Source organism: Malaclemys terrapin, chromosome 2 (genome assembly GCF_027887155.1).
Source record: "Malaclemys terrapin pileata isolate rMalTer1 chromosome 2, rMalTer1.hap1, whole genome shotgun sequence".
NCBI lineage: Eukaryota > Metazoa > Chordata > Testudines > Emydidae > Malaclemys > Malaclemys terrapin.
The window spans coordinates 88017764-88043521 of record NC_071506.1 but is presented as its reverse complement, the minus strand read 5'-3'; the positions used below and the strand labels follow the sequence as shown (position 1 = coordinate 88043521).

General features: G+C 43.1%; 1 protein-coding gene across 6 annotated transcripts in view; it reads left to right on the top strand.

Annotated features, from left to right (window-relative positions):
• Window positions 1–25758, top strand: part of PPP4R1 (protein phosphatase 4 regulatory subunit 1) — a 100376-nt gene that overhangs the window by 57180 nt on the left and 17438 nt on the right. For all 6 annotated transcript variants that reach the window (XM_054018125.1, XM_054018126.1, XM_054018131.1 and 3 more), the window contains 6 exons: window positions 6284–6430; window positions 10121–10228; window positions 11441–11506; window positions 17567–17725; window positions 20412–20542; window positions 20879–21411. In XM_054018125.1, coding sequence (XP_053874100.1) covers window positions 6284–6430; window positions 10121–10228; window positions 11441–11506; window positions 17567–17725; window positions 20412–20542; window positions 20879–21411 — 1144 coding nt within the window. The remainder of the gene's footprint in view (window positions 1–6283; window positions 6431–10120; window positions 10229–11440; window positions 11507–17566; window positions 17726–20411; window positions 20543–20878; window positions 21412–25758) is intronic.

Below are 25758 nucleotides of genomic sequence, written 5' to 3'. Positions count from 1 at the left end.
GGTGTCTGTGCCCCGTACTCCTCCTTCAGCCACATCGGTGCCATGCCATACTCCCACAGCACCTGAAGATCCCCCACGTGACAAGGACCCTGAGTCTTTGCAAGTGGGTGCAACTCTCAGGACAGCACCCCATGTGGTACCAGTGCCACAGTCCACCCGAAATAGGACATACGTACCCAAGCCAGCCTCCAGCCTTCTCTTGCCCCTTATAAAGACCATACAAAACACCACAAAGGTGCTATGGCAGACCCCGGCCTCTATGCCTCCCATGGCCAAAGGAGTGGAAAGGAGGTATTTTATGCCACAGAAGGGGTACGAAAACCTTTTTACCCACCCTCAGTCTGGAATGTTAGTGGTGGATGCAGCGAACCACAAAGAGCGGCAAGGTCATCAGTTTCCTGCACCAAAGTCATGGGATGCTAAGAAGCTGGACCTTTTCAGCTGTAAAGTCGACTTGACCGGGGTGCTCCAGCTTCGTGTTGCTAATCAGCAAGCAGTGCTCAGCCACTACGCCTTCAATTCCTGGAGAGCGTTAGTTAAGTTCCAGCAATTGCTCCTGTCAGACTCACGCATGGAGTTCATGGCGCTTCTTGCCGAGGGCAAGGTGGCATCAAGGACCTCCTTCCAGGCCGCCCTAGATTCAGATGAGACTGTGGCTTGGACCATGGCCACAGCAATCACTATGAGACAGAGCTCCTGGTTACAGATTTCGGGCATACCCCCAGAGATCCAGAACACCATTCAGGACCTGCCCTTTGACCGTGCGGGCTTGTTTGCCGAGAACACGGACTCCCACTTGCACAGTCTGAAAGACTCGAGGGCAACATTGAAGTCGCTGGAGATCCACACCCCAGCCCCCCTCTCGCTTCTACTCCAGACCCCCGAGGTAGGACTCAGTCAAGAGAAGAGGCAGGAATAATAGGAGGCGCCAGTCGCAGGCACCAAGGCCAGGGCTTGTCCAAACAGCCCTCGGGGCTGAAACCTAACTTTTGAAGTTGTGCCCGAGGATGGAGCACCAGGATTCAATCCAGATCCTTACCCTCCCTTTGTGAACCAGCTAGCCCTCTTCTACCGTGCTTGGTCCCAGAGCACAACAGATCCCTGGGTTCTGAACATGGTAGGGGTGGGATATTCTATCCTGTTCTTTTCCTTCCCGCCTTTCCACCCACCTTCCCTGTCCCTCATCAGGGACCCATCTCATGAGTAACTCCTTCTCCAGGAGGTGCAATCGCTCCTCGCTCTGGGGGCGATAGAGGAAGTTCCTCAGGAGTTCAGGGGCAAGGGATTTTACTCCCAATATTTCGTTATCTCCAAGGCGAAAGGTGGATTGCGACTTATTCTGGATCTGCGAGACCTCACTGCATTCATCAAGAAACCCAGGTTTCACATGGTCTCCCTAGCTTCTATCATTCCTTCCCTGGATCCGGGGGACTGGTACGCCACCCTCGACATGCAAGATGCTTACTTCCATATTTCTATTATCCCGGCCCACAGACAGTTTCTTCGCTTTGTGGCCAGCAGCCAGCACTACCAGTTCACGGTGCTCACGTTTGGGTTCTCGACGGCCCTAGGGTGTTCATGAAGTGCATGGCAGTCGTGGCAGCCTTCCTCTGCAAACATCAGGTACAAATATTCCCGTACCTGGACGAGTGGCTCATCAAGGCCAAGTCGCAAGCACAAGTGGAGGTGCATGTGGCCCTGGCCTGCACCACCTTCCTCAGGCTGGGCCTCATACTAAACGTGCCCAAATCCACGCTGGTCCCTACACAGAGAATAGAGTTCATAGGGGTTCTCTTGGACTCTGCGCAAGCCAGGGCATACCTGCCCGAGCCGCACTTCCAAGCTCTCAGGGACATCATCGAGAACCTCCGCCAGTTCCACACAACAATGGCCAGAAACTGTATGAAGCTGCCGGAGCATATGGCGATGTGCACATACGTGATCCAGCACACCAGACTACATCTCAGATCCCTCCAGGTGTGGTTGGCCCAAGTGTACAGACCCAAGCGAGACCCACCGGACAGGATCGTTACTCTTCCCTCTCCCATTCTCGAATCTCTATGCTGGTGGTTACGGCCGCAAGTGGACTGTGTGGGAGTTCCCTTTGCCAAACCGCAACCCACCATGTTGCTTGTCACTGACTCCTCGGCGCTGGGGTGGGGAGCGCATGTAGGCAGTATCAGAACTCAAGGCCTATGGTCGCAGGCAGAACTATCACTGCACATCAACGTGCGGGATTTGAGGGTGGTCCCTCTGGCATGCCAAGCATTCCAGAACAACCTTCGAGGCAGATGTGTGGCAGTGCTTACAGACAACACCACGGCGATGTTTTATATAAACAAACAGGGTGGTGTTCGCTCCTCTCCCCTCTGCCAGGAAACCAGAGTGTCCTGGGAATTTGGCATCGCCAACTCGATACATATACAAGCGTCTTACCTCCCGGGGGCGCAGAACAAGCTATCTGACTGGCTCAGCCACTCATTCCTCAGTCATGAATGATCCCTCAGGCCAGACATCGCCCTTCCAGTTTTTCAGAAGTGGGGCTTTTTCCACATAGACCTGTTCGCAACACAGAGCAACAGGAAATGCCAGCGGTTCTGCTCCTTTCTGAACCACAGCCCAGGCTCCATCGGGGACGCTTTTCACTTCACATGGACGAGTCACATGCTCTATGTGTTCCCGCCCTCCCCCTCCTACACAGAGTCCTCCTCAAGGTCTGCCAGGACAGGGCTTCGTTGATCCTCATAGCGCCGGTGTGGCCCCGCCAGCACTGGTTCACCATACTGTTAAGCCTATTGGTCAACAGACCAGTAATCCTTCCCTTATGCCGGGACCTCGTCACTCAGGACCATGGTAAGCTCCAGCACCCCAACCTGGAGTCCCTCCACCTCACGGCGTGGAAACTCCATGGTTGAACCCGTTGCATCTCCAGTGTTCGGACTCAGAGAGACAAGTTCTCCTGGGAAGTAGGAAACGTTCCACCCGAGCCACATATCTGGCAAAGTGGAAGCGGTTTTCTATTTGGTCCCTGCAGAAGGGTATCCCACTGCAGCAAGTGCCAATTCCCCTCGTTTTGGACTACTTATTGGACCTGAAGCAACAAGGGCTGGCAATATCATCTATAAAAGTGCACCTGGCCACCATCTCAGCCTTCCACCCATGGGCAGCGGGTAGATCAGTCTTCGGAAACCCCATGGTGGGCCAATCCCTCAAGGGCTTCGACGGGCTTTACCCCCACGTGCAGCAGCCCGTTCCTCAGTGGGACCTCAGCCTAGTCTAGTCCAGGCTTATGGCCACTCCATCTGAGCCCATGGCCACCTGCACTCTCTCCTGCCTCTCTTGGGAGGTTGCCTTTCTGGTGACTATAGTATTGGACAGAAGGGTTTCTGAGCTCAAAGCGCTTACCTCCGAGCACCCCTAAAGACAAAGATAACGTTCAGCTGCGTCCTGTGTTTCTACCCAAGGTGGTCTTCTGGTTTCATGTGAATCAGGACATATTTTTACTGGTCTTCTTCCCTAAGTCTAATGCCACTGGCAGAGAGCAGATACTCCATTCCCTGGACGTCAGGCGTGTCCTAGCCTTCTATATTGAATGCACAAAGCCATTTAGTAAGTCACCACAGCTCTTCATTGCAATCAGCGAGAGGATGAGAGGGCTTCCCATCTCATCCCAGCACATTTCATCGTGGATCACGTCCTGCATTAGAATGTGCTATGACCTAGCCAAAGTTCCGCCCCCACCGTTGATGGCGCGCTCCACAAGAGCTCAGGCTTCAGCCGCAGCTTTCCTTGCACACATCCCTGTTCAAGACATATGCAAGGTGGCAACGTGGTCTTCCATCTACACCTTCATGTCGCATTAGCCATCACCAAACAAGCGAGGGATGACGTTGCATTGGGTAGGGCAGTCCTACAATCAGCAACCAGGTGAACTCCACCCCCTCCTCCAGAGAACTGCTTGAGATTCACCTATTGGAATGGACATGAGCAAGCACTCGAAGAAAAAAACATTTCCTACCTCTCGTAACTGTTCTTCAAGATGTGTTGCTCATGTCCATTCCAGATCCCACCTGCCTCCCCTCTATTGGAGTCTTCTGGCAAGAAGGAACTGAGTAGGCAGCAGGTTGCAGTGTTCTATATACACCGCCACTCCAGGGGGCTCCACAGCCAACCCAATGGGTACCGCTAGGGAAAAAACCTTCCGATGACTGTGCACGCGGCGCACACGCACATCTATTGGAATGGCATGAGCAACACATCTCGAAGAACAAGTTACGGGAGGTAGGTAACCATTTTTTCTTCTGCTTATACATCCAAGGACTTTTTTTACCCCTTTTACCTACAGTGTGCACTGGGAGCTCATGATCAATTGATGATCTACGTTAACTCCAAGTTCCTTCCAATGTCACTACAATCCATGGTACAGTCCCCAATCTTTTGTTGCCTCTATTCTTTGTTCCTAGCTATATAATCCTTGAATTTGCTTGCATTAAAGTGTGTTGTCAAGGTTCCTTCCCCACTCTGAACTCTGGGGTACAGATGTGGGGACCCGCATGAAAGACCCCCTATGCTTATTTTTAGCAGCTTAGGTTAAAAAATTTCCCAAGGCACAAAATTTTACCTTGCCTTGAACAGTATGCTGCCACCACCAAGTGATTTAGACAGAGAATCAGGGAAAGGGCCACTTGGAGTCCTATTCCCCAAAATATTCCTCCAAGCCCTGTACCCCCTTTCCTGGGGAAGGCTTGAGAATAATATCCTCACCAGTTGGTACAGGTGAACACAGACCCAAACCCGTGGATCTTAAGAACAATGAAAAATCAATCGGGTTCTTAAAAGAAGAATTTTAAAGAAAAGGTAAAAGAATCACCTCTGTAAAATCAGGATGGTAAGTACTTTACAGAATAACAAAAGATTCAAAAACACAGAGGATTTTCCCTCTAGGCAAAACTTTAAAGTTACAAAATCAGGGATAAGCCTCCCTCTTAGCACAGGGAAAATTCACAAGCTAAAACAAAAAATAACCTAACGCATTTCTTTGCTATTACTTACTATTTCTGCAATATTACATGCTTAGCTTAGATATGGCTTAGGGAGATGTATTTTCCCTGCCTTGGTTCCTTGTTGACTCCGGGAGACACAGACAAACAACTTTCCCCCACAGATTTGAAAGTAACTTTTCCCCTTGTTGTTCCTTTTGGTCAGGTGCCACCCAGATTACCTGAGCTTCTTAACCCTTTACAGGTAAAAGAGGAATTAACCCTTTACAGGGTAAAGAGGGATTTTATGCTACCCTTAGCTGTATGTTTATGGCTATGTTGTTCAATAAGTCCAATTTACCAAGCAATCCAGATCAATCTGCATAGCCAACCTTCCCCAGGATTTATCACTCCACCAATTTTTTCCATCTGCAGATTCTATCAGCAGTGATTTTCTTCCAGATCATTAATAAAGATCTTGAATAACACTCGGCCAAAAACAGATCCCTGTGGGATCCTACTAGAAATGAGTCTATTGGATGATGATTCCCTGTTTACGTTTATTTTTTTAAAATCTGTCAACCATTTTACACTATTAATATGTACTTCTTGATTTTTGAATAATGCTACATTTTTCTTATCAGAAGACCATAATAATAATAATTATTAATGGAGATATCCCATCTCCTAGAACTGGAAGGGACCTTGAAAGGTCATCGAGTCCAGCCCCCTGCCTTCACTAGCAGGACCAAGTTCTGATTTTGCCCCAGATCCCCAAGTGGCCCCCTCAAGGATTGAACTCACAACCCTGGGTTTAGCAGGCCAATGCTCAAATCACTGAGCTATCCCTCCCCCCTTACAGATAAAAGGGTTGATAAAAGTAACTATATTGATAATCTTGTAATCCTTTCAAAAAATGGAATTTGTTTGACAAATACTTTCCATAAAACTATTTTGGATTGGCATTAATGATGCTCTCCTTCTTTAATTATTTATTGATAATGTCCCATACCAGCCTTTGATTGTGCCTATTTTGCATCGCCATTTTGACTTTTGGGAAACATGAGGGAACACTCTTGCAGTATTTGTAGTATTACAATAATTTACAGTGTATATAAGTGTTCCTGGACATGACTCTTTATTTTTTAATGTTATAGTTTGCAGAAGGATTTAAGAACACGTGCCCTCAACCTTGACAGGGTCTATGAGGGCATGTTGGTGTATCTTCCAGTGTATATCTAAAAACTGTATATCTAAAAACTATCTCATGTAAACTCGTTTCCATTTTGTTTTTCCTACAATAGGTGAGAAAAACAAGTCAGGCAGCATTGCTAGTTCTGTTGGAGCAAGAACTTATTGAGAGATATGATGTAGAGACCAAAGTATGCCCTGTTCTTATAGAACTGACTGCGCCGGACAGCAATGATGATGTGAAGACAGAGGCTGTGGCTGTGAGTAAATCAGTGAAACTGAGCTTTAAGGTCTAAGATTTGAGTGAACATTTGGTGTTGTAACATACTCATTCCTATATATTTGCTTTCTACAGCCAACTCTCTGTATAACTTTTCATGAGTGATGTACCTGAGTATTTAGATTCTAATATCTAAATTGTACTGTTAACCCAAATTTAGGTGAATAAATTTATTTCAGATTATGTGCTATATGTATTATATGACTTTTAAACCAGATTTTGTACTTTCGGGTAATCTGAGCACTATACCCAGATGTACAGACACTTTCCTTAACCTGTGTATTAAAGCTAATGTTAAAAAATATATAATAAAAGTACTCCGGTATTTCTAAGGCACTTACAATTGTGGTGCCTCAGAGAGAAATGGCTGTCAGTAAATTAATCCTTAGCATTCTTTGCACTGTATTGGTCATGTTTGAAATAAATTACTTGTACATTCCCTAAAAGAAGAGAGACCCAACTGGACAAGAAACTCAGATTAATTGTATTATCTGATAAAGTGTGTTCTATTTTGGGAGCCTCCTTTTATGGCCATTGGCACTTAATTGTTTTTGTACTGTGTTCCTTTATTTAGTAGAGAATTTTTGGTACATGAATTGTGTTGACATTTAATTTGTGGTCTTGTTTTCCCTTTTATCACCACCAGCATCTCTGAATATAGTGCTCATTCAGATAAACTTGAATGAATTTTTTCAGGTGGAATTTAGAGTAATGAATGGACTAAGTTGAGCAACTCAGTAGTTTAAACCAGTACAAATTTAATAAACAGTCCTCATAGATTAATTTTTATTCTTCAAAAACATGTATAATCATTTAACTAAACCATTTAACGAGTTAATTTATAATAGTATAATGCCAAATGTGGTGAAAATCCTCAACTTCTGTCAAATTCATTGTAAACCACTCTATTTATTCTAGATTTTCTTTTTACACTATAAGAACAGCCATACTGGGTCAGACCAAAGGTCCATCTAGCCCAGTATCCCCTCTTCCGACAGTGGCCAATGCCAGGTGCCCTAGAGGGAACGAACAGAACAGATAATCATCAAGTGATCCATCCCCTGTCGCCCATTCCCGGCTTCTGGCAAACAGCGGCTAGGAACACCATCCCTGCCTATCCTGGCTATTAGCCATTAATGGAGTTATCCTCCATGAACTTATGTAGTTCTTTTTTGAACCCCGTTATAGTCTTGGCCTTCACAACATCCTCTGGCAAAGAGTTCCACAGACTGACTGTGCATTATGTGAAAAAATACGTCCTTTTGTTTGTTTTAAATCTGCTGCCTATTAATGTCATTTGGTGACCCCTAATTCTTGTGTTATGAGAAGGAGTAAATAACACTTATTTACTTTCTCCACACCAGTCATGATTTTATAGACCTCAATCATATCCCCCCTTTGTCATCTCCTTTCTAAACTGAAAAGTCGCAGTCTTATGAATCTCTCCTCATATGATAGCTATTCCATACCCCTAATTTTTTGTTGTTGTCCTTTTCTGAACCTTTTCCAAGTCCAATTTATCTTTTTTGAGATGTGACGACCACAGCTGCACGTAGTATTCAAGATGTGGACATACCATGGATTTATATAGAGACAATATGATATTTTCTGTCTTATTATCTATCCCTTTCTTAGTGATGCCCAACATTCTGTTTGCTTTTTTGACTGCTACTGCACATTGGGTGGATGTTTTCAGAGAACTATCCACAATGACTCCAAGATCTTTCTTGAGTGGTAACAGCTAATTTAGACCCCATCATTTTATATGTATAGTTGGGATTGTTTTCCAGTGTGCATTACTTTGCATTTGTCAACAATGAATTTCATCTGCCATTTTGTGTCCCAGTCACCCAGTTTTGAAAGATCCTTTTGTAGCTCTTCGCAGTCTGCCTGGGACTATGCAAATCACTTTGAAACAAAAACACTAATATTTATTAAATGTCGTTATTTTATTTAAAATTGTGGCTTGTGCCTAAAGACAGCAACCAGGTTGGGTGCTAATGTATTAGGCACCATACAAATATACAATAAATGACAGTACCTTCCTCAAGGAGTCTAAAAATAAACATACATGAGGTGGAATAAAATTTAAAACTGAGTTGCTTCACACTGTCCATTTTCATTGTTATGAAAGTATGGAAGCTTTGATAATCTAGGGTTACCATACGTCCAGTTTTTCCCGGACATGTCCGGCTTTTCGGCAATCAAACCCCCGTCCGGGGGGAATTGCCAAAAAGCCGAACATGTCCGGGAAAATGCCGGCCGGGCACTTCCCCTCCCGCGGCTGCTCTGCTCCTCCCCTGACTCTTCGGCTCTGTTTAAGAGCCAAGCTCTACGGGCTTTGGCAGCCCCCATACCTCTGGACCCTGCGCCGCCGGAGCCCGGGAGGGGAAGTGCCCGGCCGGGGGCACAGGGTCTGAAGGCATAGGGGCTGCCCGAAGTCCAAGCGCTACCGGCTTCACGGTTTGCCGGGCAGCCTCCAGACCCTGCGCCCCCGGCTGGGCGCTTCCCCTCCCGGGCTCCAGCTGCGCTGGGGAAGCGCCGGCCGGGAGCGCAGGGTCTGGGGGCTGCACGGCAAACCATGAAGCCGGTAGCGCTCGGGCAGCCCTTTTCGTGTGGCTGGGAGTGGGAGGGAGGAGGGGGCGGAGTTAGGGCGGGGAAGGGGCGGAGTTGAGGCAGGGCTGGGGGTGGGAAATGGGCGGGGCCAGGGCCTCGTGGAGCATCCTCTTTTTTTATTTGTTAAATATGGTAACCCTAGATAATCTAAATTGGCACTAAAGAAACTTATCTCAAGCATCAACAAAGTATAGAAATGTATACTTGAAAATTATCGGAAGTTGATTTTGAAGGATAGTTTATTTCATCAAAAGTGATCTCACAGCTTATCACAGTATTATGTTCAGTTACCTCCATTTTTTTCTTAACAAAACTTCGGTAAAAATTAGAGAGAATGAAAGAACAATTAGAAGGAGAAATTGTCACTTTCTTTGGGCTAATTGCTCCATGACCCATTTTTTTCAGTAACTTACACATACTACATTACAAATGAGCCATTAAGAGAATTTTAGAAATCTTTGTAAATATGGAATATTTTGAGAGTTGTGGGAATCATTTTATTATACTAAACTTTATATTATTTATTCTGTTAAACTAAGTACTAGAAATCAAGCACTTTGGTTTAAAATGTCAGAAAATTGCTTTTAAGTGTTGAAGTGTTTTAATAAGTGGAGGTGAGAAATGAAGTCCCTGAATTTGACAGTTTTAAGGCTAATCCATTTGCTATTTCTGCACTGTTCAATACACAGTATTGTGAGATAACTGCATTAATATTAAGAGTTCATTCCTACCAGCTTTCCAGAATGCCTTGTAGTCACTTTTTTCCATAACTTAACTCTCTGATTTTGTTGCTTTATATTGGGAAGAACAGTTTCTCTCATTCTCTATTGCAGTTTGACACAGGGAAAGAAAATAATCAATTGAGCTGCCTACAAAGCACACACTTTTCAATATGAGATTTAAAGGTATCAGAAAAATTCAGGATCATGTGCATCAGGATTTAGCTTGACTGTAGTTACAACTTTAATAATATCGAAAGGTCATTATTTAATGCTTGTGAAACTAGTTTCTCTGTTGTATAGGCATTCCTAATCAGTGTTTTCCTTCTCATTAGATAATGTGCAAAATGGCCTCTATGGTGAGGAAAGACATCACAGAGAGACTCATTCTTCCTAGGTTTTGTGAGATGTGCTGTGATTGCAGAATGTTTCACGTTCGTAAGGTATGAATTTTTCCCTGTCTGGTTTGGTTCATCTATTTACTTGAGATTTAAAGGAATATAGTCAACCTAAAAATCACATTTGTCTGAAATTATTTTTATCTGCTGTTGTTACCTGAAATACCGAAGATAACTATAAATGAAAGCTATAGGGCCCCATATAGTCTACGACTGAGCAGCTGTGGAAATTGCTGCAGAATTGTATTCTAGAATCTTGGCTTTTATTTAAAAATAAAACTCTGCTTCTAGCCCTTATGGGTGTAGAGAGAACCTTGAAAACATGAATCAAGTGTAAACTGATGCAGTTTCGCTTGCCTTACCCACAGCTCTCTGGGAGGGAAGGACAGGTATATCAAGGCGGAGCCAACACTGAGCATAATCAGACTAAGCAATTGCTTAGGGCCCTGAGCAGCTCAAAGGGGCCCCCTATTCACTTTTTATTATAAGAACTTGCCTGGTTTAGTATTGTGTGGGGGGGGATATTGCTGCTTAGGGCTCCCATTGGGCTAGCATTGGCTTTATATCAGTGTATTAAAATACATTAATGCTTCCATGGAATTTAGACATTGCAGCTATGTAATTTGGTTCCATTTTGTACCAAAGAGCACCTGATACTACAGAAGAAAATATTTTTCTCTTCTTTTATTTTCAGTTTTACTGTGTGTATTTGATAACACTTTGTGTATAATAACTTTCACTTTCTCCTTTGCATCTAGTTAGTGTCTCACATTCTTTGTATGGTTCTTTCATATGGAAGAAGGGGAGATAAAACATTTAAAAAAATAATAAATTGTGATTTTTAAAACCACAGAAATTGGCAAGTGTAAGGTGTAGTACCTGAAACTACTTCTAACAGTTTTTTGAAACTGACTTGATTTCAGGTTGACTTTATCATGGTGTGAGTATACACCTCTACCCCGATATAACGTGACCCGATATAACACGAATTCTGATATAACGCAGTAAAGCAGTGCTCGGGGCGGGGGGCTGTGCACTCTGGCGGATCAAAGCAAGTTCGATATAACGCGGTTTCACCTATAACGCAGTAAGATTTTTTTGGCTCCTGAGGACAGTGTTATATCAAGGTAGAGGTGTATTAAAATTGTGGTTGTGCGGGCTATTACAATACCTGTGCAGATGATGAAACATTGTAATGATCATAAATCAGTTATTATCAATGAATATAATTTACTTATCTCTAACTTTTGTGTACAGGTATGTGCAGCCAATTTTGGAGATATCTGCAGTGTGGTTGGGCAGCAAGCCACTGAAGAAATGCTTGTAAGTCTTTTGTACAAAAGTCAGGTTGTTGAGTTATGACTCTAGGTGTATATATGTTCTCCTCACCCTCTCATCTAACACCTTCCTTACCAAAAAACTACCTAAGAGAACTCAAAAGTTGAGAAATGACAAAGTTAAATTTGCACATGCACCTGAATCCTGTCCATTTAAAGACTGTATTGCACTACATTTACACAGTTACATAACATTATTTATGCAGAACCACTTCCTCTTTCATCACTCATTCTCTGAACATTTTGTAGTTAAATGACTTTCATCAGTTCTGTCTGAAGTACATAATACCACAGAGTTTTTTTTTTTTTCACCCCTGCAACCTCGGATACATAAGGTGTATGTAAGGTGAGGAGTTGTTTGAAAAATAGTATGAGATCATGAAATGATCAAATGCTGTCAGGCCTGTGCATACGGGGGTAGTGTCGAGGTTGCCTGCATATCCTCAGCTTGGGCTTTTTCCTGAATTTTGAGTGCTAACACAGCTTGCATGTACATTTAATATAGTTTTTAGTAGGGTTAAAAAAAAAAAAAAAAGATGATGGTGGGACAAGAAAGGAACTTATGCTGCAGGACTGATAGCTCTTCCAGCTTGCAAAAAATTGGCAATAGTGTCATAAAAATGTAGGGTTGGAAGGGACCTTGATAAGTCATCAAGTCCAGCCCCCTGCACTGAGTCAGGGCCAAGTAAAGTGAGACCATTCCTGGCAGGTGTTGGTCCAATCAGTTCTTAAAAACCTCCATTGATGGGGATTCCACAATCACCCCTTGGAAGCTTATTCCAGAGCTTAACCATGCTTAAGTTAGAAAGTTTTTCCTAATATCTAACCTAAATCTCCATTGCTACCAATTAAGCCCATTACTTCTTGTCCTACTTTCAGTAGACATGGAGAACAGTTGGTCACCGTTCTCTTTATAACAGTCCGTAACATATTTAAATAGCATGTGTGCATCTCATAATCTGAAACTAGTAGACCCCATCAGACTACCTCCTCTCCTCTAGAGGCTGATAGGAATGTAGAGTGGGGCTCCATCTTGAGCACTTTTACGAAGAGTGAAGGAGCTCTCCTTAGCCCCTTGGTGATTTATGCTATCCGCTTACGTTTTCCGTGGTAAAATTCAGCTTTTGGTCCCCAACTATTTCAGCTGCTGAGTTTTAATAATTAAAAAAAAAAAAAAAAAAAGTCAGGAATCTCTTTTCATGATGGAAGAAGTGTTTGTTTCCCACTCTTCTGGTACTTCAAAAACAGTTGAATGACTTCTGCTGAAATTTTATTTTTTTTTTAAAACCACATTTAGTCAAAAAGTCTGGAAAATTTCAACCCAAAAGGAGATTGCTTGAGCAACTGAAAATAGGGTTGTGATGAAAACTGTAGTACTATCTTGATAGAAGTCACTGCTGGTCTTGCTGCAATACCACAGATGGTGATAATCATGTGATGAATTTTATGCTGTGATTGCCTCATCTGCACCTTGCCCACTAATCCATTTCTGCTGGGATTACTTCAAAAATTCAAAGTTAACCTAAGAAAGTTCAGTCACCAATTTTTATAAAAACAGTCTCCGTAAAACTGTTTTGTCTTTGAGTAATGTCCATCTGGGTGCTCCACTTCAGGTTGATCAGAGATTTTCAGTAGCAGTGCCCATTCGGCCCATGTACACATTCCGAACAACCTTGCACCCCATACTGAGGATATATAGAGCTGTTCAGATGAACTTCCCACAATGCCTTCCCAACCACACAAGGACTTGATTTGGCATGTATAGTGTGCCTGTTTCAGCTTTGCTCTAGTTTAGCCTTGAGTTCTTAGTTCTAGGTTTAGTTTAGTTAGTTCCCTTTTTTATTTTGTAATCGTACCTTTTTAGTTAATTTGGGGTTTTTCTGTTTAATACCACCTTTTTCTCCCTCTTCCTTCTGAGGGATTTGCCTTGGGGGTCATCATTGGCCTAGTAGACCGGGATTCAAGTGTTTCTGTGCCTGCCAGGAATTTATCCCAGTCAGCAATGGACATTCCTGGTGTAAATGCTGTCTAGGAGACACATACATTCCAGACAAGTGCAAGATCTGCTCAGATTTTAAAAGCAGATCTCGAAAAAACAGTGAGATTAAACTTTGGCTCCTCATGATGGAACTCTCCAGAAAACCTGCCTGGGATCCAGGTTCAGATACCCCACATATGTGAGCCTCCTAGTGAGCACAGTGCCCAGGGGTGAAAGTAAGGCGTACAGGCCGGTACGGCGTACCGGTAAAAGGTAGCTACCTGTACCAGCCCATACCGCTGACTTCAAAGCGCTACCGCAGCACCACTTTAATGTTGCTGCCCCATTTGCGCCCCCCATTGGCAGCCCTGCCAGGTCCCTACCAGCAGGGCTGCCAGTGGGGGGCGCAAAAGGGGCAGCAACGTTAAAGTGCTTTAATGTCGCTGTCCCTTTTGTGGCCCTCCCCTCCCCCCGGCGGCTGACAGAGAATGATGGGGCAAAAGAAGTAGCTGCCCCAGCACTGGCCGCAGCCCTGGACCCTTTTAATTGCTGGTTGAGCCCCAGGCAGCGCAGGTCAGGGAGCTCAGATGAACTGGCTGGGGGACACTGACCCCCCTCCCCAGCCCTGCCCCTTCTGCCCGAGGCCCTGCCTCTTCCGGGGTGGGGTAGGGGTGGAGAAGCGTTCCTGTACTGGAAAGAGCTCCATTTTACTTTCACCCCTGACAATGCCCCTTCAACCTCCATGCCCCACTTGTCTAGGTCTTTGCAAGATAAGAATACAGAGGATACCAGTAAAGCTCCTAAGAGAAGGATCTTAGGATCTGGATCTCCTCACAGAGAGCTGCTAGTCAGCGCAGTTGTTTGTTGTAATGGCAGGCAGAATGAAAGGTCGCCCAGTGTCTGCTCAAAGGATTTCATCCTCGATCACGGCCTGCATCAGGTACTGCTATGAGCTGGCAAAAGTGCCTCCGCCGGCAATCTTGACAGCACACTTGACTAGGGCGCAAACATTGTCATTGGCTTTCCTGGCACAGGTGCCTTCAACTTCTGGGTCATATGGGTCATAACACAACATGCCACAACAACTTCACTGCTTCCAGGAGTGGCACAGAACAGTTTGTATCCCAATCAAGCTGGTGTCTGCCCATTAGGCGCTAGACTTGCTCCGTAGGGGGAAGAACTCATCCAGAGTCTGTACGGACATTCCTTTCACCCACCCTCTTCTACTATCACCATAACTTTAGATGCATCACTTGTGCGAAGGGACAAACACCTATGGGGACACACCGTCCAAGGCAAATGGTTGCCCCACGAGTGTCTCCTACAGATCAACCTCCTAGAATTACAAGCAGTCTGGAACACCTGTATCCACTTCCTTTCCTTAATCAGGGGCCAGTCCATCAAAGTCATGACAGATAATGCAATCTGTACATTCTACATAAATTGTCAGTGAGGGACGATTGTGCTGAAGCAATAAAGCTGTGGAGCTGGTTTATAGCCAGTCACCCTCATTTCAGCCTCTTATCTTCCAAGCATTGCAAAACATCATGGCCGATGATCTGAGCAGGCATTTCTTCCAAGATTACAAGTGGGAACTGGACTCTTGGATCCTCAAACAGTTTTTTTCCAGGTTTCCGAAAGTGGACCTCTTTGCAACGCCTGCCAACAGAAAGTGCAAGAAAATTGTGCTTGAGAGGACTGGGTTATCAATCCTTGGGGACATCTTTCTCATTCCTTGCAGGAGAGATCTTCTCTATATCTTCTGACATCGTTGATTCTGAGGGTGTTGAACAAGATCAAACAAGAAAAAAAAACGGCGTCATTCTAATTTCACCAGCTTGGCTGAGGCAGGTCTGGCACACTTACCTGATTTACTTCGCCTCCAGTCCAGCATTGCAACTTCCAACCATTTCCCATCTGCTGTCTCAAAATGCTCGTTGGACTCTCTATCCCAACCTGACCATCCTCTGACTCAACGCTCGATTCTCAGAGATAGAGATTTTCTGTTTGACAGGTAGAACAGGTCCTATTAAACAGCAGAAAGATCTCTACTAGAGATACTCACCATGGGTGTATCCAGCAACTCTTCATCTCTTCATTCTTCTCTTTCCACTGTTCTTGATTACTGATTGGATTTAAAGAAGTTGGGTTTTTCTAATGAGTTCTATTAGAGTTTATTTGTCAGCTTTTGTAGCCTTTTAGTCCCCAGGGGTTCTCAGTCTTTGCTTATCCCACAATAGCAAGATTCATCAGGGGATTGCTTAAACTTTTTCCCCAAATTAGATAGCCTGTGTCCGTATGGGATTTGAACTTGATCCTTAATTGTCTTATGAAACTTCCTTTTGAGCCACTCACTGTGTTTTTTGCTGAACTTCTCTATGAAAATGGCATATTAGTGGCCATCACTTTTGCTTTCAGAGTCAGGAAATTAAGTGCAATGATGGTTGATCCCTCTCCATCCCACCACTCTTACTGTTTTCTTCAAGGATAAGGTACCATTACGCCCACATTCTAAAATATCCCCCAATTTCCACATTAACTAAGTTCTTGATCTTCCTGTGTTTTGTCCCAAAGCCACATCAGACTAGTGAGGAAGCTGCCTTGCATACCTTGGATGTTAGAAGGGAGTTAGCCTTCTATTTGGACAGATTAGACCATTTAGAATGTCTCCAAGACTCTTTCAGTTGCAGACAGATCTAGGGGATCCACAATCTCCACCCAAAGATTTTCAAAGTGGGTTTCCAGTTGTGTTCTTGTTTGTTACCAGGCTGCTAATGTTTAGCCCCCTTTGAGAATAAAAGCTCATTCTACAAGATCCCAAACTACCACTATTAAAAATGTATCAAGGGCTGAAATTTCCAAATGGCAACCTGGGTATCAGTGAACACTTTTCCCAAACACAATATCCTAATATATGCCTCTCTATCAGAAGCTGCTGTTGGCACAATAGTCCTTTCTTTATTGTTGGATCCAGCTCCAAAGCTCCCTCCTCCTCCAAGGGATACTCTGGGATACCTAAAGTGGAGTACCGATAGGGACACTACTTGAAAAAGAAGTCATTACTTACATTGTGCAATAACCGGAGTTCTTTGAGAGGTGTCTCTCTAACTATGCTCCACTACCCACCCTCCTTCACCTCTACTTCAGAGTTTTGTTTTGCGGGACTTTATGGTAGAGAAGGAACTGAGAGTGGTTTGCTCATGCAGCTCCATATATCCTTAGTATAGTGTATGAGGGTGTCTGGAGTGTATTTGCAGGCCGAACGGGCAGTACTACTGAAAATCTCTGATCAAAGGCAAATGTGCAGCTGAAGTGGAGCATCCATAGGGGGACACATCTCAAAGATTGATTTGGTTACTGAATGAGGTGAGTAACCTCTCCTTTCTTTGCACCAAATGTGGAATTTTTCACCGAAGGACCAGGATGGGCAGTGTTCTGTTTATGGGCAGTGTTCTGTTTATAGGCAGTGACAGGTTTAAAGTCTGATGTTTATAACCTATAAGAGCTAGCAATGGGAGTTTTATATCATTAGAAAGTAGAGATTCTTCATTTTCTGAAGAAGCTCATCATTTGCTTTTAGCTGGGAGTCTTCTCTTTACAATGGCTATAGCAATCTTAAATGTTTTCTGACAGTAGTAGGTAAAGTTGTCAGACACAAGTGTGATTGTGTCCCTTTAATATTACCTCTTTCAAAAGGAATTACATAGAGAAGAGTTTGTCTTTTGAAATGCTTTTTGTAGTTTATGGTCAGGCAGTTACTTGGATGTTGGAGAGAGACAGTGGTAAGAGAGAATTAAAGAAAAAACTTTGCTGTCAAAAAAGGAATTTTGCATCCAGGTGCACACACTTTGATGCCCATCCTTCAGATGTAATTTGAGGGGATCTAATTAAGAGGATAGTAGAAATGGCATGCCATTTTGCTTTGCAAAACCTATATAAACAGATCCTGTTGCGAGCAGCAGGACAAAGAATCTTAAAAAGGAAAGTAGTGAGGTAAAGGAGCATAAATTGCAACCAGTAACTCCTACAGAAGCTTGCATAAAAGTTTATTTACTGTGTTTTATATAGTTACCAAGGTTTTTTCAGCTCTGTTCTGATAATGTTTGGGGCGTTCGGAAGGCTTGTGCTGAATGCTTCATGGCAGTTTCATGCGCAACATCCCAGGAGGTCCGGCGGACAAAACTGTCAACGCTTTTTATCAGTCTGATCAGTGACCCTTCACGATGGGTAAGAGTTTTGTTTTATTTATCAAATACCTATTTTTCGGTTCGCTTTTTCTTTGATATTAATATTTTAGAGATAAATAGCTTATTCATGTGCATGATTGTGTCAAGTAATTGTGTATAATGGTGGTTTTGCTGACTGGAGGAAGGCTGTTCTACATTATCCCACTAAAATGTACTGGACCCTTCCATTGAGAAAAGGTATGTGGAGCTGCAGGCTTTCCTGCTATTCAGTGTTGCCAAAAGTCTGCTTATCACCAGTAATATCAGAAAATTGCAGATGTAATTAAATTGAATTTATTGAGATTTTTTTCTCCATGCTTCACATCTCCCCTCACCCCCACCTCCCTAGTCTTGAAAATCCATCCTTCAAATCTGTGTTAGGGTTGTCAACAGGGGCTCCTTCTCAGAGCCAAAAGGAAGCTTTAATGTCCTGGATCACCAGTTTTTTGGCTCTGAGAAGGCATGTGAGCCATAATCAGGTACAATCAAAGAAGTAATAGAAATGGGGGTGAGAGACGCTCACCAGAAGTAAATAGAATTCAAGCCTGTGGTTCTTATTGAATCAACATAAATTCCTGACAATGTAAAATATGATGTTTCCACTAAACCATCATTTCTCCTTTCATAGAATCCATAGAATATCAGGGTTGGAAGGGACCTCAGGAGGTCATCTAGTCCAACCCCCTGCTCAAAGCAGGACCAATTCCCAACTAAATCATCCCAGCCAGGGCTTTGTCAAGCCGGGCCTTAAAAACCGCTAAGGAAGGAGATTCCACCACCTCCCTAGGTAACCCATTCCAGACTTCCCCCACTGCAACTTGAGACCATTGCTCCTTGTTCTGTCATCTGCCACCACTGAGAACAGCCGAGCTCCATCCTCTTTGGAACCCCTCCTCAGATAGTTGAAAGTAGCTATCAAATCCCCCCTCATTCTTCTCTTCTGGAGACTAAACAATCCCAGTTCCCTCAGCCTCTCGTCATAAGTCATGTGCTCCAGACCCCTAATCATTTTTGTTGCCCTCCGCTGGACTCTCTCCAATTTTTCCACATCCTTCTTTTTGTGTGGGGCCCAAAACTGGACACAGTACTCCAGATGAGACCTCACCAATGTCGAATAAAGGGGAACGATCACATTCCTCGATCTGCTGGCAATGCCCTTACTTATACAGCCCAAAATGCCGTTAGCCTTCTTGGCAACAAGAGCACACTTATTGACTCATATCCAGCTTTTCGTCCACTGTGACCCCTAGGTCCTTTTCTGCAGAACTGCTACCTAGCCATTCCGTCCCTAGTCTGTAGCAGTACATGGGATTCTTCCGTCCTAAGTGCAGGACTCTGCACTTGTCCTTGTTGAACCTCATCAGGTTTTTTTGGCCCAATCCTCTAATTTGTCTAGGTCCCTCTGTATCCGATCTCTACCCTCTAGTGTATCTACCACGCCTCCCAGTTTAGTGTCATCTGCAAACTTGTTGAGAATGCAGTCCACACCATCCTCCAGATCATTAATAAAGACATTAAACAAAATCGGCCCCAGGACCGACCCCGGGGCACTCCACTCGAAACCGGCTGCCAACTAGACACGGAGCCATTGATCACTACCTGTTGAGCCCGACGATCTAGCCAGCTTTCTATCCACCTTAGTCCATTCATCCAGCCCATACTTCTTTAACTTGGTGGCAAGAATACTGTGGGAGACCGTATCAAAAGCTTTGCTAAAGTCAAGGAATAACACATCCACTGCTTTCCCCTCATCCACAGAGCCAGTTATCTCATCATAGAAGGCAATTAGGTTAGCCAGGCACGACTTCCCCTTGGTGAATCCATGCTGACTGTTCCTGATCACTTTCCTCTCCTCTAAGTGTTTCACAATTGATTCCTTGAGGACCTGCTCCATGATTTTTCCAGGGACTGAGGTGAGGCTGACTGGCCTGTAGTTCCCTGGATCCTCCTCCTTCCCTTTTTTAAAGATGGGCACTACATTAGCCTTTTTCCAGTCATCCAGGACCTCCCCCGATCGCCATGAGTTTTCAAAAATAATGGCTAATGGCTCTGCAATCTCATCCGCCAACTCCTTTAGCACCCTCAGGTGAAGCGCATCCAGCCCCATGGACTTGTGCACATCCAGTCTTTCTAAATAGTCCCAAACTACTTCTTTCTCCACAGAGGGCTGGTCACCTTCTCCCCATACTGTGCTGCCCAGTGCAGCAGTCTGGGAGCTGACCTTGTTCGTGAAGAGAGAGGCAAAAAAATCATTGAGTACATTAGCTTTTTCCACATCCTCGGTCACTAGGTTGCCTCCCTCATTCAGTAAGGGGCCCACACTTTCCTTTCCAGTCACTTGGATCCTCCACTTGGTTGGCATTCAGACTTACTCACTTTAAACCTTGAAATAGTGTGGGAGGGTGAAGCATGCTGTCAACTGCAGTCAATGTGAAGATGTGTACAATGATCTGTGAATTGACCACTTTGTCCTCCTCCTGTATTTCACGTCTCACCCCAATCTTTCCCTGCTCAAGGCTCTTTGCCTGGCACTTTCCCATATCCAGCTAGTTGGCACTGTTACCAGATGCAAGTCTCTCCTGTCACTTTCCCTGGTGCCCTTACAACTCTTCCCATTCCTAACAGCTGGTGGTGTATTTATACAACAGCTGTATTCAAATTATTTTCTCTGGAACCCATTTTTCTAGGTCCGCCAAGCTGCCTTTCAGTCCCTGGGGCCTTTCATATCAACTTTTGCTAACCCATCCAGCAGTGGTCATTTTTTTAAAGAAGAAGAAAGTAAGAACACAGAGGATCATAGATCTGCAGAGGAAGATAGGTATGGATTTTCTTGGTTTTGTAGTTTTCATTTTTCTTCTGCATATAGATATTGCTGCTTAGGAGACTTTAATTTTTCTTTTAATTTGGTTACACATATGGGTAGTGAAGACACCAATTTTGCCAAAAATTGGCCTCTTTAGCTAAGTTGTTGTTCAGTTATTCAGGGTACTTCACTTAGGTCAGCTATCTATATCTTTATATATTATATATATAAAACTAATTCTATAAATACTAAAATAAGAACACAACTGTGAAACTTGCATAAGTGTCTAAATTATAACCAGTATGTTGGGGTTTTTTAAAACTCATGCCTATTTTCTTTGACAACCAACAGTGAGAAGATCAGGGATACAGAAGATGTCACAACAGAGGATGTACATAGCAGGACAGAGAAGCCACCTTCAGATGCTGATTTTAGTGATTTTACAATAAAACTTGAAAACACCATGGAAGACCATAACCCTGTGCCAAGTAATTCTCAGAGTGAAACTGATGACCAGACTGAGACATTCTTACGTTGCACTTTGTCTTCAGGATCTTGTGGGGAAAGAGCTGATGAGAATGAGCAAAGTTCTAGCTTCTGTCGTATAGCAACGCTGCAGGAATCTGGGTTGAGGTCCCAGGAAAACTCCCTCTCAGAACAGGAATTGTACAACTCTTTCCATTTTTGGAGGACTCCGCTTCCTGAAATAGATATTGATTTAGAGCTTCAGCAAACTGATCAGATAATGCCCGACCCAGAAATTCAGGAAGGAACGAAACACATGACTGTGCCAGTTTCTTCAAACATTACTATGGCCACAAGAAAGGAGCTGGAAGAAATGATAGAAAATCTGGAGCCTCATATTGATGATCCAGATGTTAAAGGTATAGTGAAGATATTTATGTATATTTAGTGTCTGGAAATGTTTTTCTGTAATAATTAGTGTTTTGTGGAGGTTTTAATTTTTAACCTTTTGAATGAAACTTTAAAAAAAAAAAAAATCAAAAGAATTAATGCTTTTGGAGTTTAACCAAATTTGTTCTAGCTGTTTTAATTTAACTGTGGAGAAAGGATGACAAACCAAAACGTTCTTATTTTTGAGAAGCAGCCTCTGATTTTACAGATGCAGTTTTGCTCCCATTGTTAATTGCGAGTGCTGTAATTCTTAGTACTTTGATGTCTAACTACTTGATTTGTCAGTATAATCAGGCAGACAATCACCTGAGTGCTGTGAATCATCGTGCGCAGTGTTGCATATGCAGTTACTGTGTGTGCAAAATAGGAAGCCAGATTGAGGCCCTTTTGAAAAATCAAGGCCTGAATGTAAGAATGTTTTCACCTTCTGAACAATCAAGTTTATTTTTTAAGGAAATAGCCTTAGGGTATCCATGTTTTCAGAAGCTCTTCTATAGCAACTTTCATTGCCTGCTGATGTGCGCCAGGATTATGGTCGGGACAAGGTTAGAAGTGATCCAAATCCTGTCCAACTCCTAGATGCACATAAATCTTGTGAGATTGAAGTGTAATTAATGTTCTCTCCCCTACCTTCTTTTTAATAATCGGCTGCCCTTTATGTGGCATCACAGGTTTGTCGGGATATCAGCACTGGAGAAGTCTTAAAGCATGCCAGATTCAAAAAGGGCAGCAGCAAATCCAGCACTGTGGCTAGAAAAGTGGCCATGGAGATTGGAGTATTCTTGATTTCAAGACTCCTGTGGGCTGGAAGGGTGCACACTCAAAAAAGGAGAGAAGAAAAGAGGGATGGGAAACTCCTGTCAGAATAAGCAGCAACGCTTGGATGCTTTCCTGAAACTTTGGTGTTTCTCCTATCACTAATTATACAGGATACACACTGATAGCCTAACTTTAATTAGACTTGGCCTGTTCCTGTTTAATCTACCGTAAAATCAGCAGATGAAAATGTTCTGCTTTAAGAAAACTCTAGCCCATTGCTCTGTAAGACGAATGGGTTCTAGAAAAAATGTACTAGTTCAGTTACTGGTGAGAAGCACATTATTTAAACTTATCTCTTAATAAGCACATTAACCAGTGCTGTTTAGGTTTGACTCTAGAGACTTGTTCTACACGGCTACAAAATGTATATTAAACTGTTCCATGAGGCTCTACATAGCTAACGCATTTGTATACTCAGAGGTGCTCTGTATTACAAGATTGTTTCTGAATCTGTGCTTTGATGTTGGCTGGTCTTATTCCAGAGCTGCACTTTAGGATGGTTTCAATATAAAGAAGCTCACGGGTGCAGTTTACTGGGATGTGTGTGTGTGTGTGTGTGTGTGTGTGTGTGTGTATATATATATATATATTAGTGTGTGTGTGTATTCAAGAAAACTACATGGAAAAAAAATCTAAAGATGCAAAATCAAATACTCCGAAGTTAGGAAATGCCTGAACTAGGGTGCCTGTGCAATAACAATTTGACCCCCTTGTTCATATGTATTCTGATACAGTCTTAATTATGTGATCACATACTTTTTTTTTTTTTTTTTCCCCCATACAGGTCCCCTGCCTCATTCAGGGGATGGGTAGTTACTCAATATTTCTTTTTATTCCCCTCATTAAATGTATGGCCTTAGAGCTTATTAAATGCACGCCATCTAAATCCTGCACTGAATACAAAATTATTAATTTTATGGTCGCTTTCACTATCATAAGAGTGTTTTACAAATAAAACAAATGAATTTTGTTTTATTTGTGACGTGTGTGAGAGTGGGTAATATTACTTTCCCCATTTTATAACTGGGGAATTGAGACACAGAGAGATTAAGGCCAAAATTATCAAAAGTGTCCACTAATTTCAGGTGCCCAATTTGACACCTAGCACCTGATTTTCCAGAGTATTTAGCATTTTAAAGCATTTTCTATGTTCAGAGCACAGCTCCAGCCAATTTCAGTCGAGTGCTCAGCACATCTGCAAATGGGGTTTTTCACATTGGGCACCCAGAAAACTAGGAAGATGCTATTTTAGTGGCCATCTATGAAAAGTGAGGTTTAAGTGACTTGCCCAGCATCGCACAAGAACTCTGTACCAGAGACAGGGGTAGAATTCAGTACTCCAAGGTAGAATTCAGTTTCTTTAATCGTGACCTGCAGTCTCCTGCTATATCAAACACCTTCCAACTTCTGCAACAAATGAGCCAGGGGACCAGAGAAATTCTAACACATGGAACCATATTGACGCACAACTTGAGTATCAGCAGGGTTCAGACCTTTGGACTACAGTATGGACCTTGAGCACTCTACCTCACAGAGTAGCTGGCAGTAGTAGACTGTATCCTCTATTGGACCAGCCAGTAGAGAGGGATGAGAAACTCACTTTGCCAGTAGGTTTCACAGCTATTCACTAACAGCAGAGGAATGTAGAGATGCAGGACACCTGATTTCAATTCCAGTTTCTATAGGGGAATGTTGTCTAGAGGTTACAGACCATTCTTTCCTGTGCCCCGAGCTTGTCACTGTCCCCCTCTGCATCTGTGTTTCTCCTAACTCCCTCTCAATCGGCTCTTGTCTCCCTCCTGTTCTGGTCCTCCCCATCCTCTGGGTCCTGCAACACTCCCCCCCCCATCCCTCCGCCCTTCCTCACCCCTTTGCATTCCAGTGTGACTGCTTCCTCCTCCTCAGTACACTTGGGTGCCAGCATCAGTAGTACAGGAGAGAGAATCTCCTGCTCTCAATTCCTCTGCCTGGTGCTGCAGCAGCCGGAAAGAGCAATCGTAAAGGAAGTCCTGCTCAATCCCGGCAGCCATGAGCGTCCTCAGTGCAAACAGAAGCTTCAGAGAATTTAGCTGCCAAACAAGCCTCTATTGAGCATATGCAAACTGCAGTTTTTCCGAGGCAGAACTTGGCTAAATTTGGGGAAATTTTCGTGGGGACAGCAAAAGGCATATACCTATCACCAAACCAGTCACCGTGCCAAATTACAAGTCCCTGCTCTAAAGCATGGAGGAGCTAGATTTTCTCAACAAAATAGTTGTAAGAATTTTTTTTAATATGGGCAAAAGAGCATTTTCCCATAATTTCATTCTCAAAAATGGCTGAATCATTTTAGCTGAAACTTACCCAAAAACTTCAGTCTGAGGCAGATACCTGGCATGGAAAATTTCAGCCCCCAATGAATAGTTTGGCAAAACCCCAAGTAACAGAATATAGGGACTTATAATGGAAAATATCTGTCAGCTTTAAGTATGTCTCTCTCTACCAGATCCACCTATAATAAATATCAGTTAGTTAAAGTTGGGGAAAAAAAACTCTTGTTTGTGTTCTATCATTAGAGCAGCCTCAAAGGAATTTGATATTCCTAGTGGGTGTTTCAGGATAGATTTTATTTTTTTTAATACAGTACCTGCACCATTATAGCACTTAAAACAATCACAGGAGCATTTTTTGTCTGCTAATAATGAGTGAACACTAAGGAAAGAAACAGAAAGCAAAAGAGTGAAAACAAGGGAAGCAGAAAAGCGAAACTGCAGAAAATAAAGGGGGAAAATGTGCTGCCATGTAGAAGAATTTTTTTCTCCCGAGTTATGTATTTTTCTATAAACACGTACACATTTGAAGTGTTGTGCATCTATATACATTGTCTATTTAGAAAAAGACCCTCAATCTTTCTTTAATTTTAACTGAAAATAAAAGGCGTATATTTTGATGTTGGTTCTGGTTTGGGGGGAAGAGAGGAAAGGTAAGTTCTTCTAAACGTGCATCAGGATAAAGTTCAGTTGAATTATTTTTCCAGTTGTTTTGCCTCACAAGAACTAACTCTCCTGAAAATCTGGAATAACATTTCATGCCTGAATAGTCTGGTAAGAGTTAGTCATCGCTTTCATTTTTTAATTTATAGTAGAAACTCACTCATTCATTTTGTTTATCCATATATCTATTGTTTGTGCATTTAAAAAAAATTGGGGTCTTTCCCTCACTTCTCAGTAAAGAAGAAACAACTGAATACTACTGTGAGGTCTCTAATTATCAAGGTCTCATTAATTTTACAAAGTTTGCTGTAGAGATCTTTATAATGTTATATGAAATATGGTATTAATTAAAACCAAATTATACTTTCTAATGAACCTGATGCATTTCATGGTACAGTATTAGTACTTTTTTGTTTACTTAGTAATTTGTAGTGGGCTTCCCTGTCAGTATGGATTATTACAATCCTACTGTAACTCTTTTTTCTTTCAGGTATTTTATTAAATGCTTGTCAGTTACAGAACCGG